Genomic DNA, 22004 nt, shown 5'->3' with positions numbered 1-22004 from the left:
GTAATTGTGGTTTAGTTTAAAAGACTTATCTGGTGGATTCTAGTTCCAGACATACAGCTCACTGTGATCTTCTACTTGTTTAGCCTGGTAAGGGGGACATCTGTATGCCTTGCCCAATACCCAAACTCTACAATGTTTGGCTGTGTGGTGTACTGCCTTATGGGCTTGGAAATGGGGCTATGATTTTTAGAATTATGGATGGTGTGAGGCACACTCTTTTTGTGAGTGTGCACGGGGCCTCTGAGTAATGCCTTTAGGAGGTTTTGGAGGTTTGGGTAGATTACATGCGAGTACCTCCGCATATGTGGGTCTGTGTGTTTGCTCCTTATTGTTAGTAGTGAGTGTTTTGGGTGTAACACTGTCGGCCTGCTTTGCATTTTGTGTGTGTGCATGTGAGAACTTTGCCTTTAATGACATTGTGTATCCACATCTCTCACAAACAGTGTTTGTCTGTTCTAAAATTAAGTGGTTGTCAGTGAAAATGAGGCAGTTACTACACTGCCTTAGGATGCCAGATAGAAAGATAACAAGGAAGGGCCTATCCATTATTCCAGATCCTTAGTAGATAGGAAGGAGTAGGAGGAGTCACTTACAGGTCTAAGTTAATGAAGTTGGCAGATGACTGCAAACTAGGAGCCATAGCAGAGTCCGCAAATGATGTGGACATCCTACAGAAGGGCATCACCGAGACACATGCCTGGTGTCAGAGGCATGGCCTCAAGCTCAATGCCAAAAAGAGCATAGTCATCCCCTTTGGTAAAAACTCTGTACCCATGAACTACCACATAAACAGCAGTCTACTTAATGTCAAATGTGTGATAAGAGACCTTGGGACCCAGGTGGACAGTAGTCTTTCCTTTGATAATCACATCGCCACAATAGTCAGGAAATCCTTCTATGTGGCACACATCACAAAAGGGTTCTCCATCCAGGAAAAAAGAGGTCATTGTTCCCCTCTACTCGGCACTCATTAGACCCATTGTAGAGTACAACACCCCTTTTGGAATGCACCTCACAAGACATCTGCAGCAGCTGAAAAGGCCACAGAAGTACCTCACAAAGGGTATTACTTGCCTCAAACAGATGCCCTACACTAACCGTCTCAAAATACTCCAGCTTTACTCTGTAGCATATCGCCTACTCCGAGGAGATCTCTGCCTAACATATAAAGCTATGTTAAACCCAGAGCTTTTGGACATGCAACACCTAAAGAAATCCCAATCCCTTCGAGCTACATGCCTAAACCTTGTCACCACAATAAACAGGGCATGCTGGAGGGATAGATTCCTGTCCCAGAGACTTCATATACTCTGGAACAAGCTACCCATCTATGTCAAGCAAAGTTCCTCATTAGCACTCTTCAAGAAAAATCTTAATGAGTGGATGGGAAATAGGAAGTACACCTTGGGGATCACTTCTGTGGCTCTGCTCAACAGGGGCACAGGAAATTAACTTTCTTGGGTGGCATAAGCCTAGGAACCTTGTTGGCTGGGCTTACTTAGGCCCTTGGGCCGATAGCCTAGTACCTACCTATGAACTATAAGATAACATGCAGTGGTGGTGCTGCTGTCTGAGCAAACCAGCAGCTCTTCGAGCACCTATTAACAGTGCGAGACTATGCACAGCATTTCCTACACAGGACTTTAAACTGTGGAGGTTTACTTATATACAAGGCACGGGTAAATCCCATTTGCACATTGATCAAATGTGAGGCTTTTATACCAGCAGGACGAATGGCTTTTACACAGTTAAGCCCTCAGGCCAATTAGATGAAGGCACAATAACCTTCCACCAGCAATTTCCACCTTGGATGGGTTGAATTAGCTCCCTGCTCTCACCAGAGTGCAGAATAAAACCCTCTCAATGTAAAATGAACTGGTTTTGAGCTCAAGTGCAGTACCAAATGCTTTACAACAAAAGGCAGAAACTCCTTCAGTATCAGGAATCCTTGGAAATAAGTTCACAAATGCTGAGAAATGTTCCCAAATACAAAAATGTGCCCAAATGTATGAAACCTGCAAACACAGAAAAACTTTGTAAAACTTATATTTTTGCAAACTCAGGAGAACTTTGGTAAACTCAGAACAGCTTTTGTAGTATCAGGAGGTTAGGAAATAACAGAATACCATTAAAACTACATAAGAGCAGTAGTGTAACAACCGATAGTATTTCCTTAACAAGTACAGGCTGAAAAACAGTGTTAAATTCAAATAAATCAATAAATGCAGCACAGAACTGTTAAACAGCACTGAGAGAGAGAAGGTGCGAAAAAAAATTATATCAGTTTTGTAGGTCTACAGATGGCTTTAGATGCAGACCAAACTTGCAGTCACAAGAGTCCAAGCAAGGCAAAGGGGAGGTCTGAATACATGGGGCAGATGGAGGGGATAAAGTTTTAACTGAATTTACCAGCTAAATATGTTCACTGTGTTCAGACTTTTAGTGTAGGTAACATTGTTCACAATCAGTTCAGCACATTGTGTGACTGAGATTACAGACGTAATTAAAAAGGCCTTGTGATAATCTTTGTCACAGTTCAGTTTTACTACTATAAAATGCCTGAAATTCTACCCAATATCAAATACCTCAGAGACGAACACTGGCCTAAAAAATCTTACTCTGAAGTTGCAATACAAAATCATGTTACACTAGAAAAAACTATTTCTGTGAAAAGTCAGATTATGAAAACATTTTACCAACCATGCAAGAATTTATAATTCTAATGGTGTTTTACAATTGACCTCCCTGCATATTTCTCAACTGTCCAGATTTCTGCCTCATATTTTTGGTCTGTTCCACATAATTGTGGTGTTTTTTTTCAGGCAAGTCACTATTTGAGTTTTGGACTTCATATCCTTCAGAAAATGCATGGTAACACAAATCATGTTATTTTAGCAACTTTCTAAGTTTATAAGATCAATCTTTAAAATGTGTCTCTGTTCTTGGGTCTTTCTCCCTGCATTTTAGGCTCTGACCAGATTTCTTGTACTAAGAAGCTGAGAGGTATGCATCCGTGGGTGGATCCCTCATAAATTGGCATTGCTACTTATGTGACCCACTTGGAAGGCAAGAACTGCTTTGCAAGACTATTCATTGACTTCAGTTCTGCCTTCAATAATGTCATCCTTCAGAATCTGATAATGAAACTATTACAGTTGGGCATCAGCTCACTTATGTAACTGGATTCTAAACTTCCTCAAGGAAAAGGCCTCAAAGGGTGTGTGGGTGACAGTTCAGAAAGCAGCTGCATCTTAAGTCCTCTCCTATTCATCTTGTTGACACAGGACTGTGTGGCCAGACACAAGTCCAATAAAATTATCAAATTCAAGGATGACAACTCAGTCATAGGTCTGGTCAGAGATGGAGAGGAGATGGCCTACAGGATCGAGACCAAACATCTGTTGGGCTGGGGTGACAAAAACAACTTAGCGCTGAATGTGATCAAGACTAAGGAACTGATTGTGGATTTCAGAAGGTCTCAAGAACCACACCAACCTCTAGAGATGAAAGGGTCAAAAGTACAAAGTTTCTGGGAGTACATATCACTGAGGACCTGTCCTGGTCAGTCTGTCTTACATGGGTCAAAAAAAGCTCAGCAATGATTGCACTTCCTAAGGAAACAGAGGAAGGCAAAACTCTCGAAGACCATCCTCCAAACTTTTTACAGGGGTACCATCAAAAGCACCCTTACCAATAACATCACTGTCTGGTATGGGGTCTGCAACACCTCCGATCACAAGGCCTTTGGTGAGCTGTAAGGGCAGCAGAAAAAAACATTTCTTCTTCTCTTGCACCTCTGGAAGACGTACATGAATCACACTGCTTCAAGTAGAGTCAGGAAGATATGCAATGATCCTTCGCATCCTGCAAACGGTATGTTTTCCCACCTCTCCTCTGGTAGGAGATGCAGAAGTATGCACTCTAGGACTTCTAAACTTAACAGTTTCTTTCCTCTCTACATCAGACTACTGAACTCTTGTGAAAAATGAGCCAGGAGACCGTCAATGCACACATAGTTATGCTATTTATCTGACTGTACAGATCCTTACATAGCCAGGATTTGTTGCACTAAGTCTTAAGCTTTTTCATGTGCAATAACTAACTGATGTGCATATTTAACATTGGTTCACATCTTACCTTACAGTAAGACTCTATGAAGTGCAATATTAATCACACTGTACAATATTCATGCTGACCATTCCATATGCTGCTTAGTTCTTATGTTACAGTTAGGTCATGCATGTTTACTCAGTTTTATTTATATGCAAAGTGTGTCTGGTCATTATGGTATTATTTTATCCTACTTTTACTTTTATTTTATACTTCTTCTCTGTATGTATGTTTTTGCACTGGGACCGAAGCATCACAATTTTGTTCAGCTACACTGTGGTGTAGTTCTGAATGACAGTTTTCTTGACCTTGACTTATGCCCTAAATCAAAGCAGCAAAGCTTACACTGATTCTGCATATTTTACCAAAGTATCACAGTATTTAACCCAAAAATGCACATAATTTGATAATGACTCTGGAACAGCTTTAAAATGAGAGAAGAATAAATATTCTACTATTAAAAACAATAAGCTAAGATATGACAAGGATAAACATCACTCAGCTATTAAGAAACAAAGCAAAATATGACCAGTGCCCACGTCTTGCTATATTGTTAACCTGGTAATAGTGGGATGGAGACTTCTTTCCACCAATTCCAATACAACTGTTCGGAGCCAAAACAAAAAGGGAGACTAACTGCTTGCTATATACATCTTTTTCATCTGGAATTCTTTTTCTTCTTACATCTAACTTGAATAATCAGCATTTTCAATAAAGGTCACACTAAAAGATAAGTACAAGGCATGTAACTTGCAACCAAGTTGCTTACCCTTTTTTAAATACAATTTAAGGCAGTAACTATCAACAGACGTATTAATGATGCACAAAACAGCACAATGTTATTTTTTCCTCATAACTACGCCCTTTCTTCCTTCAGCACTGGTGTTTACTGTGCTCTCACTAACTGTCTATTTCCATTTCCCCACACCTGCTATTTGATCATTGTACCCGAGTATTTCTGCCTCTACCTCTACCTTCCTGACACGTCTGTTTCTACAAATACACTACCTGCAGTAGTAATAATGAAAGTGGTGCATAAAAAGTGCCTTTTATGTTACTTTGGTACAAGTAAGGTTGAAATTTGATTGGAAATGCAGTAAAATACAGCTGCATACTGATCTTGTACCGATGCTCTTTGTATTCTGTGTATTTAATTACCTGATTTTTAATGAAAACAGGGTTCCAATTAGCAGGACTCTCCTGTAAATAAAGAATAAATACACACTTATAAAAATACATGTTTGAGCTATAAATATTTCCACTAGTTATGTGTTTATCTATGCACCTGAGCAATTTCCAGTGCTATGTAAAATTCTTTCACTGAGGTGTCTGTTTAGGTCATCTGATGTGTGACCAACTTCATGTCCCATTCTATTTTTGACATTCCATTTTTTTTCACATTTCTCAAACGCATCTCTATGAACTTATTTGCAATGTAGCTAAGCTGACATATTGCTGACTATTCCTGCAAAGCTATCAACTTCAGTCTCATCTTTTTCAACCACCTTGTGTATGAATCTTGTTGAATGCCTTTGTGTCACCAGTAAAGGGTATGCTTTTTCTTCTAGAATGCCTCAAACTTTAGTAATACAATCATTAATTATGACCAGATCGACCACAGAACGGAATCCAGAAGTACTCCCCAAGTAATCTGCCTTTCATTACAGTGGCATCCATGTTTATTGTCTTGCATATCTAGCTGTCTAGACAATATTTGTCTGGGAAACAACAGGATCCACTCTAAGGTTGTCAGTGTTGCCTATTATCCATATAGTTAAGTGTGACAGTTAAATTGTTAATATGTCAACTGGCCACATCTGTTGTCCATTCCTCATCCATTATTCTAGTTACCAATAAAAAACTCCATTAGCTTATTAATCTAAAAAGATTACTGGCAGTTCTGGCTGGATGGGGTCCATAACCACCATGGCTCTAAGTTACGCAATACTTCTTACCTTCCTAAGTGATTATTTAATTTCTCCTCCTTCGAGGCTGCTACAAAGAAGCTTCTGATGTGATTCTGCCCTCGTCTCATCTAGTGTTAAGGAACTTTACAACTGCACCAATCCTGGCAGCTAGCGACATATCTTTGATATGGATAATAAGTGTAAAGCATAGTTATAAATCTGCCCCTACCATTTAGGCAAAATGTGACATAATGCCCCATGCACTGGATGACTAAGTATAGGCATGAATTGAAACAGAATATTTTTGTAATTCTGTTGATCTACAGTGCAGGGCCTAAGTATGCAACTTGATCGGTCAGCATAAAAGTGACAGCATAAACAATACAGCTGCTCTGTTGACTACCAGCAGCATCTGTTGGGACAAACTTGGTTATACGAGAGAACAAGCACCACCATGTGAAATTCAGAACTATTGAATAAGTTGGAAACATGCAATTCATAGTTCATAGTTCATAGTTATATACTAGGCTAACAACCACCAGGGCATTTATAAGCCTAACTGTGCAATCCAACCCAATTATGTCCCTATGCATCATGGGCATTTATTAGGAGGGGGTATGTTTGTTAGGAAGTTTATAAAGGTTATGTTGAGGGGGTAAGTTAGTATGGGCATTACTATCCTGTCTCTCAGAGACATGGGGGCCAGATCCAGGGTAAATTTCGGATTTTCCATCCACTGGTCAAGGTTGTGCTTAAATAGGATTAGGGATGTACTCTGCTTCACATGGAAGGTGAGCCTGTTCCAGAGCATGGGGACTTTGTGACACATATCTGACTCATCAACATGTCTTATTTATGTTGCAAGCAAAATTTAAATCCATGGATCTAGTGGTTCTGATGCTGTTCATTTTGTGGATGTGCAAAATGTCATCAGAGTCGGATCCAAAGATGCCTTGTATGCCAGGCACAGATCACTGCTCAGTAGCCCAGTGAGATGTGTGACACTATAAAATATGGGGGGATTATTCTGACCAAGTATGGGAGCCAGTAATTCAAAGAAGCACCTTGAAGCAAGATATAGCTCACTGTAACCACTGACATTGGTAGCAATCAAGGGTATCCCACAAGGTGTTTCTATTTATTATTTATTTGATTTATTTATTTATTTAAATTTGTTGACCAGGAGTGTCCGACTGGATGTAGGTCCATTTTCAGCGGAGGCCCGGGGAGAAAAGCTCCACAGTTAAAATAAACAGACAGTAGTTACAATGGATTACATAGCGATTAACAATTTAACATAGCAATTACTTACAACATACTTACAGATGAAGAACATAGTACATCAGTAGACAACTAGAATCTTTATCTGTGAAGTACATAACAGACATTAACAAATGTTACAATGAGAAGTCCCTGCTGTATAATAAGTACTAGGCTTATGAGCATCTGAGCTTGCTATAATCAAGGTAGTTAGTGGAGTGGAAAGAAAGGTAGTGGTTGGATGGGGTGGGTGATATTAGAGTGGGAGTTGCAAGGGCATAGCCAGCATGTTTTTAGGTGCGCTTTTAGTAAAGTTTTGAAGTGGGTGCATGATGGTACGGAGATAATTGTGGGTGGAAGGGAGTTCCATAATTTGGCTATTGTGCAAGAGAATAGTGCTTCACCAGCAGAGTTATTGGCTTTAGTGATCTGCAAGTGATTTTTGTTGCTGGATCTTAGTGGCCTGGTGGTGCGATAGGGTTGGAGTAGATTCTGGAGGGATGGGACATTTAGTGGATGGTTTACTAGTTTGTGGGCGAGTGAGAGTTGATGCCACTGAAGGAGGTGAGGGAGTTCAAGCCAGCCCAGTTCAGCAAGTGAGATAGAGTGGTGAACTACGGTAGGATGCCCCTGTGGTGAATTTGGCGATTTTGTTGTAGAAGGTCTCTAGCTTGTTTAGATTGCATTGCCTTAGGTTGGTATATATTGGAGAGGCATAAAGTAGGGTGGAAATAAGGTGGGAATTTGCTATTGAAATTTTTGCTGCTTTGGTGAGAAATTGCTTATTTCTGTATAACGCTCCTAGTTTTTTGTGGACTTTTTTTATGGTCATGGATATGTGAATATCAAATTTTAGTTTATTGTCTATTTCCACTCCTAGCAATTTGGTGTGTTCAGTTGGGTATATAGTGGTGTTGTCTTTTGCTGTGATGTTAAAGTGAGAGTTGTTTTGGGTATGTTTGGTGGGTTGGAAGATGAGTAGTTTGGGTTGAGTATAAATTTCACATGAAAATATTTCAATTTCATAAAGTTTCTAGTAAATGTGTTTCATTATTCATATATTCTGCTGGATTGCAAAGGCTTACCTTGTCATTAAAAAGCTCCAGTACGAATGTAGCCACACTGCCGTTAATTCCAATAAACAGGTTCAGGCAGGTAAGGACGACATATGCAGTGCTTGGGATGCTGAATATAAATGAGGCTGGGTACATCAGAGGAGTAATAGACCAGCTGAAATCAAACAAGAAACTTGAGAAACATTACATAATGGCTCCACAACCATCATTCCATCTAGGAAAAAAAAAAACAAGTGCAACTGCACACAGCAGACCAAATGTTTTAGAATGTAGATTACTGTGGATTTTATTTTTTGTACATAGTATTTTAAACCATTCATTAGTAAACAAAATGCTACACCTTTGTTTTCTTACATAATCCCGATTACTGCTGAAAACAGTTCAGGTTTTTGTAATATTCTGTTTTTAGAAAGAAAAAATACATATTGTATCTGTTTTCAGTGAACTTTCAGCAAGCCCACTACCTGTCAGAGGGCTTGTAAAGTCAAAGTAACTCCCTTTCTGTGAGATGCATTTTCTGCACATTATCACATGCCAGTGGGTCAAGTTTCTATCTTTTATATTTCAATTTACATTATATTTTCTTGATGACGCATGGAGATAAGCTTTGTAGGAATATTTAACAGTCACTCTACCTCTCATCCATCACTGCCTTCACTTCATCCATTTTTAAACTGTCCCATTGCATACAGATATTGTTACTGTCTCTTCTCACCACCTACTCCAGTAAATAACAGGTCAAAAGCAGTCACGTAAAATAAAATATTTTCATACATCACAAGAATAACTGGGCCATACAATATACTGCCTGCACCCTTCTCCTCTGTCCTTCCTGTTCAGAACAATCCCTGCTCAGCTGCCTGACAAGATATTCTGCACACATGACCATCTCCCATCATTTCTGGTCTCTGGTGAGAAGATCTCAAGCACCTTTAAAAGATGGTTATATCCTTTTCCCTCCATCCTTTTCATCCTTCTGGTAACTTTCCTTCAAACAGCCTGATCTCCCTCTCCTTGATGGCGTCAAGGACTCCAGAAGTACTGAAGGTGTGATTTGATCATGACTTAGGTAGAGGATCATTATCTCTTTGCTTTTGAGGTCTATACCATTGAAGGTACATCACCAATATTCGCTTGGCTGTTTCCACTGCCCTCATTCTGTTCCTAATGGCCCAATCTAGTTGTGATGAACCTCCTGCTTTTCTGCTATCATTTCTACTCACTCCTATGTGATACTTCATCCCAGGGTTTCTACAGATTTTTGTACTCTTTTTTTCAGTGAAACTCAACTGCCACTTTCAGCCTCCTTGGTCAGCCTTTCCAAATCCCTACACAAACTTTTTCTTCATCCTTGACTGCTGACAATATAAATGTGCAACAAAGACAGACTTCCTATCTGGAACTGAGACAAAGGCCTTGGTAAAATCCAGGTAACATCTTTCTACAGTTTTCTGTAATTTAGTCATAAAACTGTGCCACATATGACTCAACTTCGTCTGGCTATGGAACTCATGTTGGGTGTGGTGCTGGAGACGGTGATATGCTAGGAATGTAAACTTTCCTGCAGGTTTATCTTTATCACTTTCCATGCAATTCCTATTAGGTTAACAGGCTTCCTGTTTTCCAGTCTTTAACTACTTCTACACTGATGAGCAGATAAATGAAATTTTGTACCAGGGTTTCTGCTAACACAATGGTCAGATACCCGAGACAATTCCCTTTTAGTTTGCACCTTTGCTGCCTCATTGTACTGTGCCACCGCCATCTCCCACTTCCTCCCTTTAACCATTTATATCTCCTCTGTCTTTTGCCCTGATCAGTAGCCTCACCTTCCTCTGTTGTGAAACTAATCTTTTCCGTTTGTCTTTTTACTTCTTCCGCAAATCCTTGTATACAACCCGGAGTACTATAGCCACTATCCATTGTTCATTTCCATAGCTTTACCCTCCTTTACTTCCTGAGTCATTCTCTTAGTCCAAAAGTCTGCAACCTCTTCCCTCCAAATCTACAGACTCAGTCTTCTTCGGTGTCTGCTGGTTGCCTCACTAATTGGAATGCATCAGATCCCTTTTCCAACCTTCCTGCACTCTTTCTACAAGCCTGCCCAATATTCTGTACTTTTCAAGCTTTGTTCTTTACATGTGGTTGAGACCCTATCCACATCCCTCAAACTCCCTTTGTGGTGCTGGTTCCTACACAACAGCTCCATTTCTCTCTCTCAACACATGACACTGCTGTCTACACAGCTCCTCTGTTTTGGATTCCCTGTTCTCATCCCCTCCTTCATGGGTGCCCCACGCACCTTCTGCTTTCATGTGACTCTGCCACTCTACTTGCTTTGACACCCCTTAGAACATCTGCCCATATCCTTGTTTCCTTAGCTTTCTTGTCCATCACCTACTGCCATCTTCTCTTGCCTACAGGCCCTCCCATTATCTCCTCTCCAGTCCCATTTTTCCCTTCCTCCCATAACTAACCAGTGCATTACAATTTCCAGTTTCCATATTCTTCCCTGAAACTCTAACTTTTCCTGCAGACCTCACATTCTCTGCAACTCCACAATTCTCCAAATCCAACCACTGCCCCATATACTAAGCATATTCACCCATTTCCCTCCACATCTCCTCACCTAGACTGCCCTGTTACTTGCATTCTGTCCTTGGAGCCATTACATTTTTTTGCTATTATAAATTTTTAAATGGCTCATTATTGAAATGTCGACACTTGTAATGTTATGTGCCAACAGATCAAAAAAAGATTACAAATCCCGGAAAGAGTGAATTTCAAACATTGTTATTCTCCTTTAAACTTCTTTTTTGAAGGGGGGGGGGCAAGCCCCTCTGTACTCCCCCCCCACCCCTGATGTGGAGGGCAAGCCCCAAACATATACATATATACACACACACACACACACCAACTCCAAGACAGTCATACCTCACAGAAAAGCGTATATTCTGAGAAATGGCTATCTTGGACTTGGCATACAGGCCATTTTTTTGTCCATTCACACTCTGCATTTCGGGACTTGGTCCCAACATTTCAGATGGTTATTTTTAACTGTAGAACTCTATATTTTCAGCACAAGCTAAGGCTAACAAATGCATCTGAAGTATAAACAACCAAGCATACTTCAATCAAATGACAAGTCAGCAAATTAACCACAAGCTGCCTGACACCATGGCACAGAGGGATTAAGAACTTCATGTAACCAAGGTAATCAGGGCTCTATTAGTATCCCCGACACTGTCGGAGCCAAGCCGAGTAATCTTGTTGATGGAGCCTGGGAAGGACATAGTTCATGCTCCGGGGGTGGGGGCTCTTGGATGGAACTCTTCTTCTAGAAGTGAAGGAATATTCTTTGCAGACAGTCCACTGCGCTATCATTCCCAGCACCTTGGAGAGAGAACAGAGGCAGGGTGAGGGAGAAAGAGGGGGGAAAACTTCAACTGATGGCTGTCTAAACGATGGCCGATCTTGATCAACCTTCATCCTGGGAATGACTGGCTAGGAAGGGGCTCATGATCAACAGACAGTGGAAGTAAAAATTTGTGGAAAAAAAAACAACCCCCCCCAAAATTAACAATAATCCAACAGGCCAGCTCTATGGTGCAGTGGGATGGGTCTCTGACTGTGACCTTGGTTCATATTGCTAGCTTGGCAACTGAGGAGTCGGATGGGGAGACGAAGTATAGTGTTATTTTACTAGCTTGCCTATTCTTGGAATAGGAGGGTTCATAATCATAGGACAATAGCCTAAGTGGTGATACATTAGGGGTGAGGGAATATGTATCTTAAGTTTACAAATACTGATGCATGCACAGGCTTTACCAATGGATATCAGGAAGGGGCAGGAAATGGGTGGTTAATAAAAAAAAAAAAACCTCTGACCACAAGCATTACTCTGAGATGGGATACTTCAACTTTCCCTCAGACAATGGAGGAAAATATCATATTAGATCTGGGGTATCAAGAGTGACTTGTAGTGTCCGAGAGACAGGCATCAATAGCAGTTGTTCAGTGGCAAAAAACTAAAAGAACAACTCAACAATCATCATTTACTGGGTCCACTATAAATAATCTTGTCTTGTTTAATCAACAAACAGTAAGGCTTTTACTGGAAAAGTTCACCCAGACTGTCAACTTGCTGCAAGGGAAAGGTTAGTTTGCTTTTGCTTTCTTGTATTTTGTAATACTTTATTCCCTTCTACTTAGTATATTGTGATTTGTTTTCTTTATACTGTGCTTTACTTGTATTCTGTTTTTATTAAAACTAGGACAGACCACAGCTGTCTCTTTTATGAGTCGCACACAATTTTTTCCCATCCTGGTGGTGGTGTGTTCTTAGACTGAACTGTCTTTCTAGTTGCCTTCCCCTTATGTTAATTTGACCACAAATCCCCTTCCCTCTCCCCTTTCATAGGCTTTTGTGAGTAAGCACAAAATTATCATTTTGTGAAATCACTCCTCTTCAACTGTTTAAATTTATTGGCTATCCCACTGTATTCCATAGAACCAAACAAAGTGCCCAACCCTTCAATCTATCTTGCTCTTTAAAAATGAGTAGCTCTCCACCTAGACAGCTAAAGCATAAATTACCCCACCCCTTCATATCTAACTACTCAGTGCACACAGCAGCGCTTAGGATAATTAACCCATTTTTTCAATCTTACTTTTAACATCTGCAAAATCTATTGCAAGACCTCCAATTATTGGACAGCCCACATTCGGCCTCTCAGTAGTCATTTTGGGATTAGTGCTTCTCTTTTCTCCTGGTAAGAGAAAGAGCACAGGGACATTATTTCCTGGAGACTGCTGATAACAGGAAAGCCCCATAACTGCTTCAAAGGTGACAGCTTTGAACTTGTGCTTACATTCTGCTCCTGGTGAGAGCAGGAGCAGAGTGCATTGATTCCTGACTGTTTCTGGCTGGCAGCGAGTGTTTGAGCTTGACTTTCCTAATTGGTCTGGTTGCTATTCAAGGCATCTACCAAGAAGAAGCTAAAACAAGCCTACAGACACTTACTTTATCTGGGACAAGACTGTGGATAACCAAACAGGCTGTGGTCTGCTTCTCATCCTGGGATTGCTGCTAATGTTTTGCTTCTTAGAGGAAAAGAAGCAAGGGAGCACTGTATTCCAGTACAGTGAAGCTGTGGTAAGACTAGCACTAGTAGTAGCCAGTCACGTGACTCCCCTCTTTACATCATTCATGACAAGCTAATTCTTTGTTTTCAGTAAGTACTGCTTGATTTGTTTCTAATTTTGGAATATCTGCCTAAATACTTCATCCTTAAATTTTCAGGGTCTACTTATTAGTTTCCCCTCAAGTGTTTGGCAAGACCATATATAGACACAGATACCTTGAGCAGCATTTTTCCTGTAAAAGTACGATTGAAATTTCACCAGTACCTAGTTGCACAGAGGACAACTAGTTTCAGTGACCAGCACTGTCCCCAGAGTTGCAAGCCGGATACTTCTGACATTACTTTATATTCTCACTCCAACTGTCTAATCAATAAAAAAGGGTCTGTTGTTATGGATATGAACTTTCTCAACATCTCTGTTACCAGCCTGGTGGCTATGGGCATCGTGAGGCAATGTAGAAATTGCCTCATGTTTACGGACAACCATTTAATTCTCAAACACATGGATATGGTATGTGAGAAATGCAGTTGCACAATGTTATTGGAGGCAAAGCTCTCACATAAAAGTACTCCTGATGTCAATAATGTTGTCAGCAGTAAACATGCTGCACCCATCACACACGATTCAAAACAGACATAGACCCGCATATGCTGAGGCACTTAAACATAACCTTCCTAAACTTCAAAGACCTCCTAGATGAAATGCACATAACCAATACCCTCAGCAGTCCGGAATGAACTCTTTCAAAACACCTACATCAACACATACAGCCAAAAGTCATGCAGTCTCTACTTCTATGCCCCTAAGGCAAGCCAACACACAATCCAACATTCTCCTCATTGAAGACTCCATTGCGAGACGCACTGATGTTTCTTTCACCAAGCTTAGTAAGGAGGAAGTCATGGTCAGTTGCTTATCAGGGGCTAGGAACTGCCACATTATGCACACACTCAGGTCACTGGACCACAATATGACTTGCACATAGTTCATGTGGGTGTAAATGACCTGAGACATACCTCCCTCCCTAGACTATACGAAGACACAAATCAGGAATCTCTAGGAATGTGTGTCCCAGGCTGGTATGTGCCTAGCATTAAGCAGCATTTCACATTCTCCAAGGATGATGCCACAACACAAACAAGATGATAGACTTGAATAATTGGCTTAGTTTATGGTGTCATTCTAAGGGGGTGCAATATTTGTCAGCATGGAAGGAGATAGTCAACATACCACACTGCTTTGCCAGGGATGGCCTCCACCTCTCACCTCTAGGCTTTCGAATATTAGCTAAAACATTGTCTTCCCCCATAGTACCTTTTTAGAGAATGCCTAACAAAGTACTTCTGACATAGAAAATCAAAACCAAGAAAATCTTAAGATATTACTGATCAGTGCTAGGAGTCTAAACAAAAAACTCCACTCCCTAGAAGCTCTCTTCACTTGACAATGCTGACATCTGTGTGGTCACAGAGACATGGTTTAAAGCTGTGAAGAGCACACAGATAGTGCAAGGTTATAATGCCTTCCACACATTCAGACCAGCTACTACACAGACAGGAACTAAAGGTGGAGGTGTCTCAGGTTACATAAAAATAAATATATCTCAAGGTTGGTCAAACAGGACAATGCACTGGAGCTGCTCCATGTTCAAATCACCATACGCAAAATCCAATACCAGTTTCTAGCAAGCTATGGGTCCTCTTCTATGACCCAGGAAACCCATTAGAAACACTCACCATCCAACCCATTACCATATTCATGGGTGATGTTAATTATCCCACTATTAATTGTGAATCATATAGGACACCAAATGTACAGGCACAGGGATTCCTGGATTTTAAAACACAAACTCTCTGGACTAGAATGTCAATACACCAGCCAGGGGTGCAACCATACTGTATCTGGTCCTCGTGAATATGGCAGAGTGTTGCACACCCTCTAGTGTAATGTCTTCCCTGGTAAGGTCTGATCACAAAATTGTCTCCTTTGAAGTAAAAATAAAACATGGGCCAATAGCTAACCCTAGAATACTCAGGGATTACTCTAAGGCTAACTTCCTGCTATTAAGTGATAACCTGGAAAAAATTAAAGTCCCCATAAACCCTGAGAACACTTCTGCCTATGTAGAACTGTTGACATAAAACATACACAAGCATGTTAATAGCTGCACAGAGGCAGCTGTACCCACCAGGAAGAAGTACAGAACCAACATAAAAAACAAGCCACCCTGGTGGAATCACAAAATCAATTGACTGTATAAAAGAAGGAAGAAGATCAATGGAAAAATTAGGAGGTGCACACCCAGCAGGATAAAAGCACTCTCATGAAGCTAAACCAACAACACAGAGGAAGAACAAAGTCTACCAAAGCCAAATTTGAGGTAAATTTGACCTCCCAAGCCAAGGACAACCACAAGGCATTCTTTAGCTATGTCCACAATCTCAAAAGCAATAAACAATTGTGTGCAAAACTCATTGCAAACCCACCTATACTGAGCCAGAAGATATAGCAAACCTACTCAATGACAGATTCAGCTCCAACTTTACCCCTCTCTCCTCTTCAACCTTCCCTCAGGAAATACCATAAAATATAACTCCCCCTGCTATCACTAGGGAAAGTACAGTTGTGTACTCTTACCATAAATGTAGATGTTCGAGTGTGTTCACTGTTGCAGTCATGACTGTAGGGTTCTTCCTGCCAGCAGCAGCCCCCGATCGGCCAGAGTCCCAAAGTCTGGATCGGGCATCAGCTGAGGTCACTTTTATCCTGACGTCAATGCGCCAGAAGGTATAAAGACCTCAGCTGACGCCATTTCCCCAGTTTTTCTTGCCCCAGATGTCAGGTGCCCAGAAAGAAAAGGCTAAAAAAAAAAAAAAAAAAAACATGCCCAAAACCTCATCGGCCAAAATACCTCATAACAGACAATACTCAAAGAAAAAACAAAAGAGGGGGTAGGAGGGAGGGTAACCCAGACTGCAACAGTGAACACACTCTAACATCTACATTTATGGTAAGAGTACACAACTGTACTATGTCCTTCGTGGTTCACTGTTGCAGTCATGACTGTAGAGTTGAGTCCCAAAGCTAAGAAAGGGTGGCTGGAGGAGAAACAGAGGGAGCGGTCACAAAACCTTGCAAAATCGGCCCTGGATTTAGAATAGAGAGGGAGGTTGTAATGCTTAGAAAAAGTATGTACAGAACTCCAAGTAGCAGCCTCCAAAATATCCTTGGTAGGAACCCCACAAAGAAAAGCTGCTGAAGTAGCAGTAGCCTGGGTAGAATGAGTCCTAACATTAACAGTCTTACCATGATAAGAGTAACAGAACTTGATGCAGTGGGCAATCCACTTGGAAATAGTTTGCTTAGTGATTGCTTTCCCTTGAACAGTAGGAGCATAAGCGACAAACAACTGATCAGATTTCTGGAATATCTTGGTCCTGTCCAGGTAGAAACGAAGCTGCCTGTGCACGTCTAAAGAGTGCAAAAGACTTTCTTCCTCACATTGAGGATTAGGATAAAAGGTAGGCAAATGAATAGACTGATTCAAAGCCACTGCTGAAACCACCTTGGGCATAAATGTGGGATTAGTCCATAGAGATACCCTGTCCTGATGAAATATAAGAAAGAGTTCCACAGCCATGAGTGCTTGCAATTCCAAAATTCTTCTAGCAGAGGTAATAGCTAAAAGAAAAGCAGTTTTCCAAGACAAAAATTTCAAATCCGTGGAAGCTGCAGGTTCAAAAGGAGACAAGGTTAATTTCTCCAAAACATAGTTAAGATCCCAAGTGGGAACAGGAGCCCTCATAGGGGGCCGAATATTCTTAGCCCCTCTAAGAAATTGTTTAAGTAATGGATGAGAAAAAAATCAGAGGATCCTTATCGTAATGTGCAGAAATAGCAGAAGCATGAAGCTTAACAGACGAAAAAGAGAGGCCCATATGTAACAACTCTGTCAGATACTGTAAAATCAGAGGAATGTTCGGAACAGCAGAATCACCACCCTGGACTTGATTCCAGGAGCAAAATCTTTTCCATTTACCCGCATAAGATTTTCTAGTGCTGGGCCATCTAGCTTCAAGGATTACATCCATAACCTGTTTGGAAAGGGTAGAGGTGTTTACAGACCCTGGATCTGCCAGGCAGCTAGATTTAGAGGTTTTGACATGACTGTGCAGTATCCGGCCATCCCGTTGAGACAGTAGATGAGGGATTTGAGGCAGAATCCAGGGAGGCTCCTGAACCAGGTTCATCAGAGTGGAATACCAGAATTGCCAAGGCCAATTGGGAGCCAGTAAAATCATTTGCAGTCTGTCCTGTTTTATCTTCAGAAGTACCCGAGGTAGAAGAGGAAAAGGAGGAAAAGCATATACTGAGAGGTGTTTCCAACTGAATGAGAGGGCATCCATTTTCCATGCTAGTTTGTGGTAGGTCCTTGTGCAGAATGTCAGAAGTTGATGATTCTGAGGGGATGCAAAGAGATCCATGTCCAGACATCCCCACGCCTTTATAATCATCCTGAATATCCGAACATCCAACATCCATTCGTGTGGATACGAAATGTGTCTGCTCAATGTGTCTTCCAGAGTGTTGTCTTTTCCTGGCAGGAATTGCGCTTGTAAGTCGACACTGCAGGTCAGAGCAGTGTACCATAGAGTCATGGCTAATCTGCACAGGGGGTAAGAGTGAGAGCCCCTCTGCCTGTTTATGTACCACATCACTGTAGTGTTGTCTGTCTGTAACAACAATTGTCCTGGGAGAAGAAGGTCCCTGAAGGCTATCAGGGCATTCTGTACAGCCAGCATCTCCTTCAAATTTATGTGCAGGTGTGTTTGCTCCTTTGTCCAAACACCCTGAAGACATCTCCCGTGCATGTGGGCTCCCCAGGCATAATCTGAAGCATCCGTTGTCAGAACTTGGTTGGTCGGTGGAGGACAAAAAGGCTTCCCCTTGTTCTGTAGACAGGCTTCGACCCACCAAAGAAACTCTTGCTGGAGACTAGGCAAAATCGTGATCACTGTTTCCAAACTGTGGTAATACTGAGACCATACACTCTTGAGGTACCACTGCAGTTTCCTCATATGCAGTCTTGCATATGGTATTAGTAGAATGCAGGAAGCCATGTAACCCAAAGCCTGCAGAATTTTTCTTGCAGTCAACTGTTTCATTGAAGCCAGGTGTCGGAAAGAAGAAGCCAGTTGCTCTTTTTTGTATGGTGTCAAGGAAGCCATCTGGGTTGTAGTACTCAAAAGAAAGTACCCAGGAAAGTAATCTGTTGTGTGGGTACCAGATTTGATTTCTTTAGATTCACTGTGAAACCAAGGTACTGAAGAAGATGCTGCACAAAAGCTAGATGCCGAAGTAGAGTGTCTTTGTCGTCCACTTGAATAAGACAGTCGTCCAGATAAGGGTATATTTGAATCCCCTTCTGTCTGCAAAATGCCATTACTGGTGCCAGGCACTTTGTAAAGACCCTGGGCGCAGTAGATAAGCCAAAGGGCAGCACAGAGAACTGGTAATGCTTCGAACCTGCTTTGAAACGCAGACACCTTCTGCACTCTTTCCTTATAGGAATATGCAGGTAAGCTTCTTTTAAGTCCAAAGTCACCATCCAAGCATTCTTGCCCAACATAGGCAGTAGCTGCTGCAGAGTGAGCATCTTGAATTTTGGTATATCTAGGAAGGTGTTTAGTACAGAAAGGTCCAGGATTGGTCTCCACGAATTTTCCTTCCTGGGAACCAGGAAAAGTCTGGAATAAAAACCTTGCCCTATTTCTAAATTTGGTACCAATTCTATGGCCCTCATAGCAAGGAGGGACTGAACCTGCCGTTGCGCCTCTGCCCACTGATGATTTGGCAGATCTGGCCAACCGTTCGGTTTTGGCAAAGTGTGGAAATGAAATCTGTAACCTCTTGAGACTATGTCCAGAACCCATTTGTCCCGGGTTATGTGGCTCCAATTTTGATAAAAAAGAGAAATCCTTCCTCCCAAAGGTGCTTCCAAGAGAGGAGCCCCTGGAAGCAGAAAGGGAGAGTCATAAAGACTGTTTTCAGTAGGGTTGAGACTTCTCTTCACCTCCCTTGGGAGAGGAGGCACTCCACTGCCTATTCCTAAAATGGGTCTGTGCCTGTCCCCTACCTCTGGTACGCCTGAATCTGCCTCTCTGAGATCTGTCCGAGCCCGGAAAGGACCAAGGTTTAGCTGGCCAGTGACTGCTGTAGAAAATCCTTAACCATCTGCATAGATTTGGCTTTGTCCTCCATTTTCTTTAATACCTCTTCAGCTTTGGACCCAAACAGAACATCGTGCTGCAAAGGGGCATCCAAAAGTTTGGCTTTAACCTGATCTGGCAAGCTTTGTTCCTTTAACCAAGCATGTCTTCTAATAAATGCGTCAGTTGTTGCAGCCCTACAAGAAGCTTCCAAAGAATCAAAACCACAATGCAGGGTATGTTTACCCACCTGTTCAATAGCATGCAATAAATCCTGTAACTCCTGATTATCCGCAACAATAGAAACAGCTGACATCTTTTGTTTAAATACAGACAAAAGGTATTGCTGATACTTCAGCATATGAAATTGACAGTTCAAAGCCCTAATAGACAATGTAGCAGAAGTATAAACTTTTTTACCCCATCTCTCCAAAGCCCTGGACTCTCGGTCAGAGGAATAGGATTTTTAGCAGAGGCCGCTTTAACACCCTTAGGACCCTGAGAAATTGTTTCCAGATCAGGTGAAAGATTCTTAAAAAGAAACTTGTGAGAATCTGGAACCCTATAATACCTATCCGGTTTGACCGGAGCAGGGGGAAAAGAATCAGGAGAGAGAGAAGCTTCCGAAAAAACATCATCTACAATGTCCAATACAGGGGGACTAGCCAGAGGCCTATGCTGTGGGAGAAGAAAATCCCCAAGCCTTTTCTTGGATTCAGAAAATTCCTGCCCTTCCCAGTGAAAATGTACCCTCATATCATGCAAAGTTTCACCAAAAGAATAATCCTCAGGAGGAGAAGCTGAAGGAAAGGAATCTTCAGCATCAGAATCCTCATAAGAAGGAAAAGAATAATCCTGCTCAAGGTAAGAAGCAGAAGAAACAGAAATTTGGTCTGAAGAATCATAATCGGACTGTAATCTAGGCTTCTTGTCAGGAGGGGGATGTGAACCCCTGACCATAGTTAAGACATCTTCAGCCATCCTAAGCATCTGCCTCGGAGGCCTAGGACCCTGATCCAAAGGTGCCTGGGCTTGCCATTTCACTTTAGCTGGAGCCTTAGACATTGTCTTTGAATGTAAAACTGAATCCACATTTACAGGAAGCTGCAAAGGCCTGAGAACTCCCTCAGAAGCCGGTACCTGCCTACCGGCTCTGGACCCAACTGAGGGAGCAGTATCTGAAGGTCCAGTCCCTGGCAATTCTGAAGACCCCATCAGCTCCACACCGGAGTTGGTACAGGCAATTGGTTCAAAAGAGGCGGACGACAGGGGCTGCAAAGGCACCTCACTGACGACTGACGAACCAGCAACTGGCAATAACTGAGTAACATCCTTTGCTGTGGACCTCGGAGGCCTGTCTGCATCCTTGCACTTCTTACACACCCCAGAAGCCAGAAAAGAATCCGAAGACATGTTATAATTAAACCTTTTTCCAAAATAGTAAAAGGAAAAGTTATATCTACGCCTAATAGTACGCTGATTAAATCTAGCACAAAACGCACAATTAGCAATGTCGTGGTCTGGACCCAGACAGGGAATACAGTAAGAGTGAAAATCTCTATGAGGTATTTGCTTCCCACAAGAAATACAATTATTAACTTTTTCTGACATCTGACTGGAGCAAGAAAAAGACCTCCCCAATGGGGTACTTATCTTATAAAATGAAAATCCTGGGATTAAATCCAAAAACAAACAGGAACAGGCCGACCAGCATCAGTGAACTGCAAAGGGCACCGCGCATCAAGAAAGACTGGGGAAATGGCGTCAGCTGAGGTCTTTATACCTTCTGGCACATTGACGTCAGGATAAAAGCGACCTCAGCTGACACCCGATCCAGACTTTGGGACTCTGGCCGATCAGGGGCTGCTGTTGGCAGGAAGAACCCTACAGTCATGACTGCAACAGTGAACCACGAAGGACATCAAGTTCTTAATGCTCTAAGGTCAAGAACACTGCATCAATGGGTCCAGACAATATTGCAGGATGCCTTCTAAATAGCATGAAACATTACCTATCAGGCCGTTTGTAACTGCTATTTAACTGTAGCCTCCAAACAGACTTTATGACTCATGAACGGAGAACAGCAACAGTCATCCCTCTACATAAAGGTAGGCAATCTACAGACCCTGGAAACTACAGACCCATAAGTCTCACTAGTCTTACATGCAAAGCCATGCAATGAATTATCATGGAAATAATCAATAATGATATAGTAAACCTCCAGACACTGGATCCAACCCAGTTTGGTTTCATCAAGGGCAGATCATGCCTACTTAACCTGGTGGACTTCTTTGAGA

The 22004-nt window shown here is 41.7% G+C and overlaps 1 protein-coding gene across 1 annotated transcript in view; it reads right to left on the bottom strand.

The window, feature by feature from the left end:
* The window catches only part of ABCA7 (ATP binding cassette subfamily A member 7), an 882362-nt gene that overhangs the window by 135528 nt on the left and 724830 nt on the right, over positions 1–22004 (bottom strand). Inside the window, exon 38 of the mRNA XM_044053819.1 lies at positions 8363–8507. Within this exon, the coding sequence (XP_043909754.1) occupies positions 8363–8507 (145 nt within the window). The remainder of the gene's footprint in view (positions 1–8362; positions 8508–22004) is intronic.

The sequence above is a fragment of the Protopterus annectens genome, chromosome 13.part0 (assembly GCF_019279795.1).
Source record: "Protopterus annectens isolate FY-2018-M chromosome 13.part0, PAN1.0, whole genome shotgun sequence".
Taxonomy (NCBI): domain Eukaryota; kingdom Metazoa; phylum Chordata; order Ceratodontiformes; family Protopteridae; genus Protopterus; species Protopterus annectens.
The sequence above is the reverse complement of the archived record's forward strand: the minus strand, read 5'-3'. Positions and strand labels throughout refer to the sequence as shown.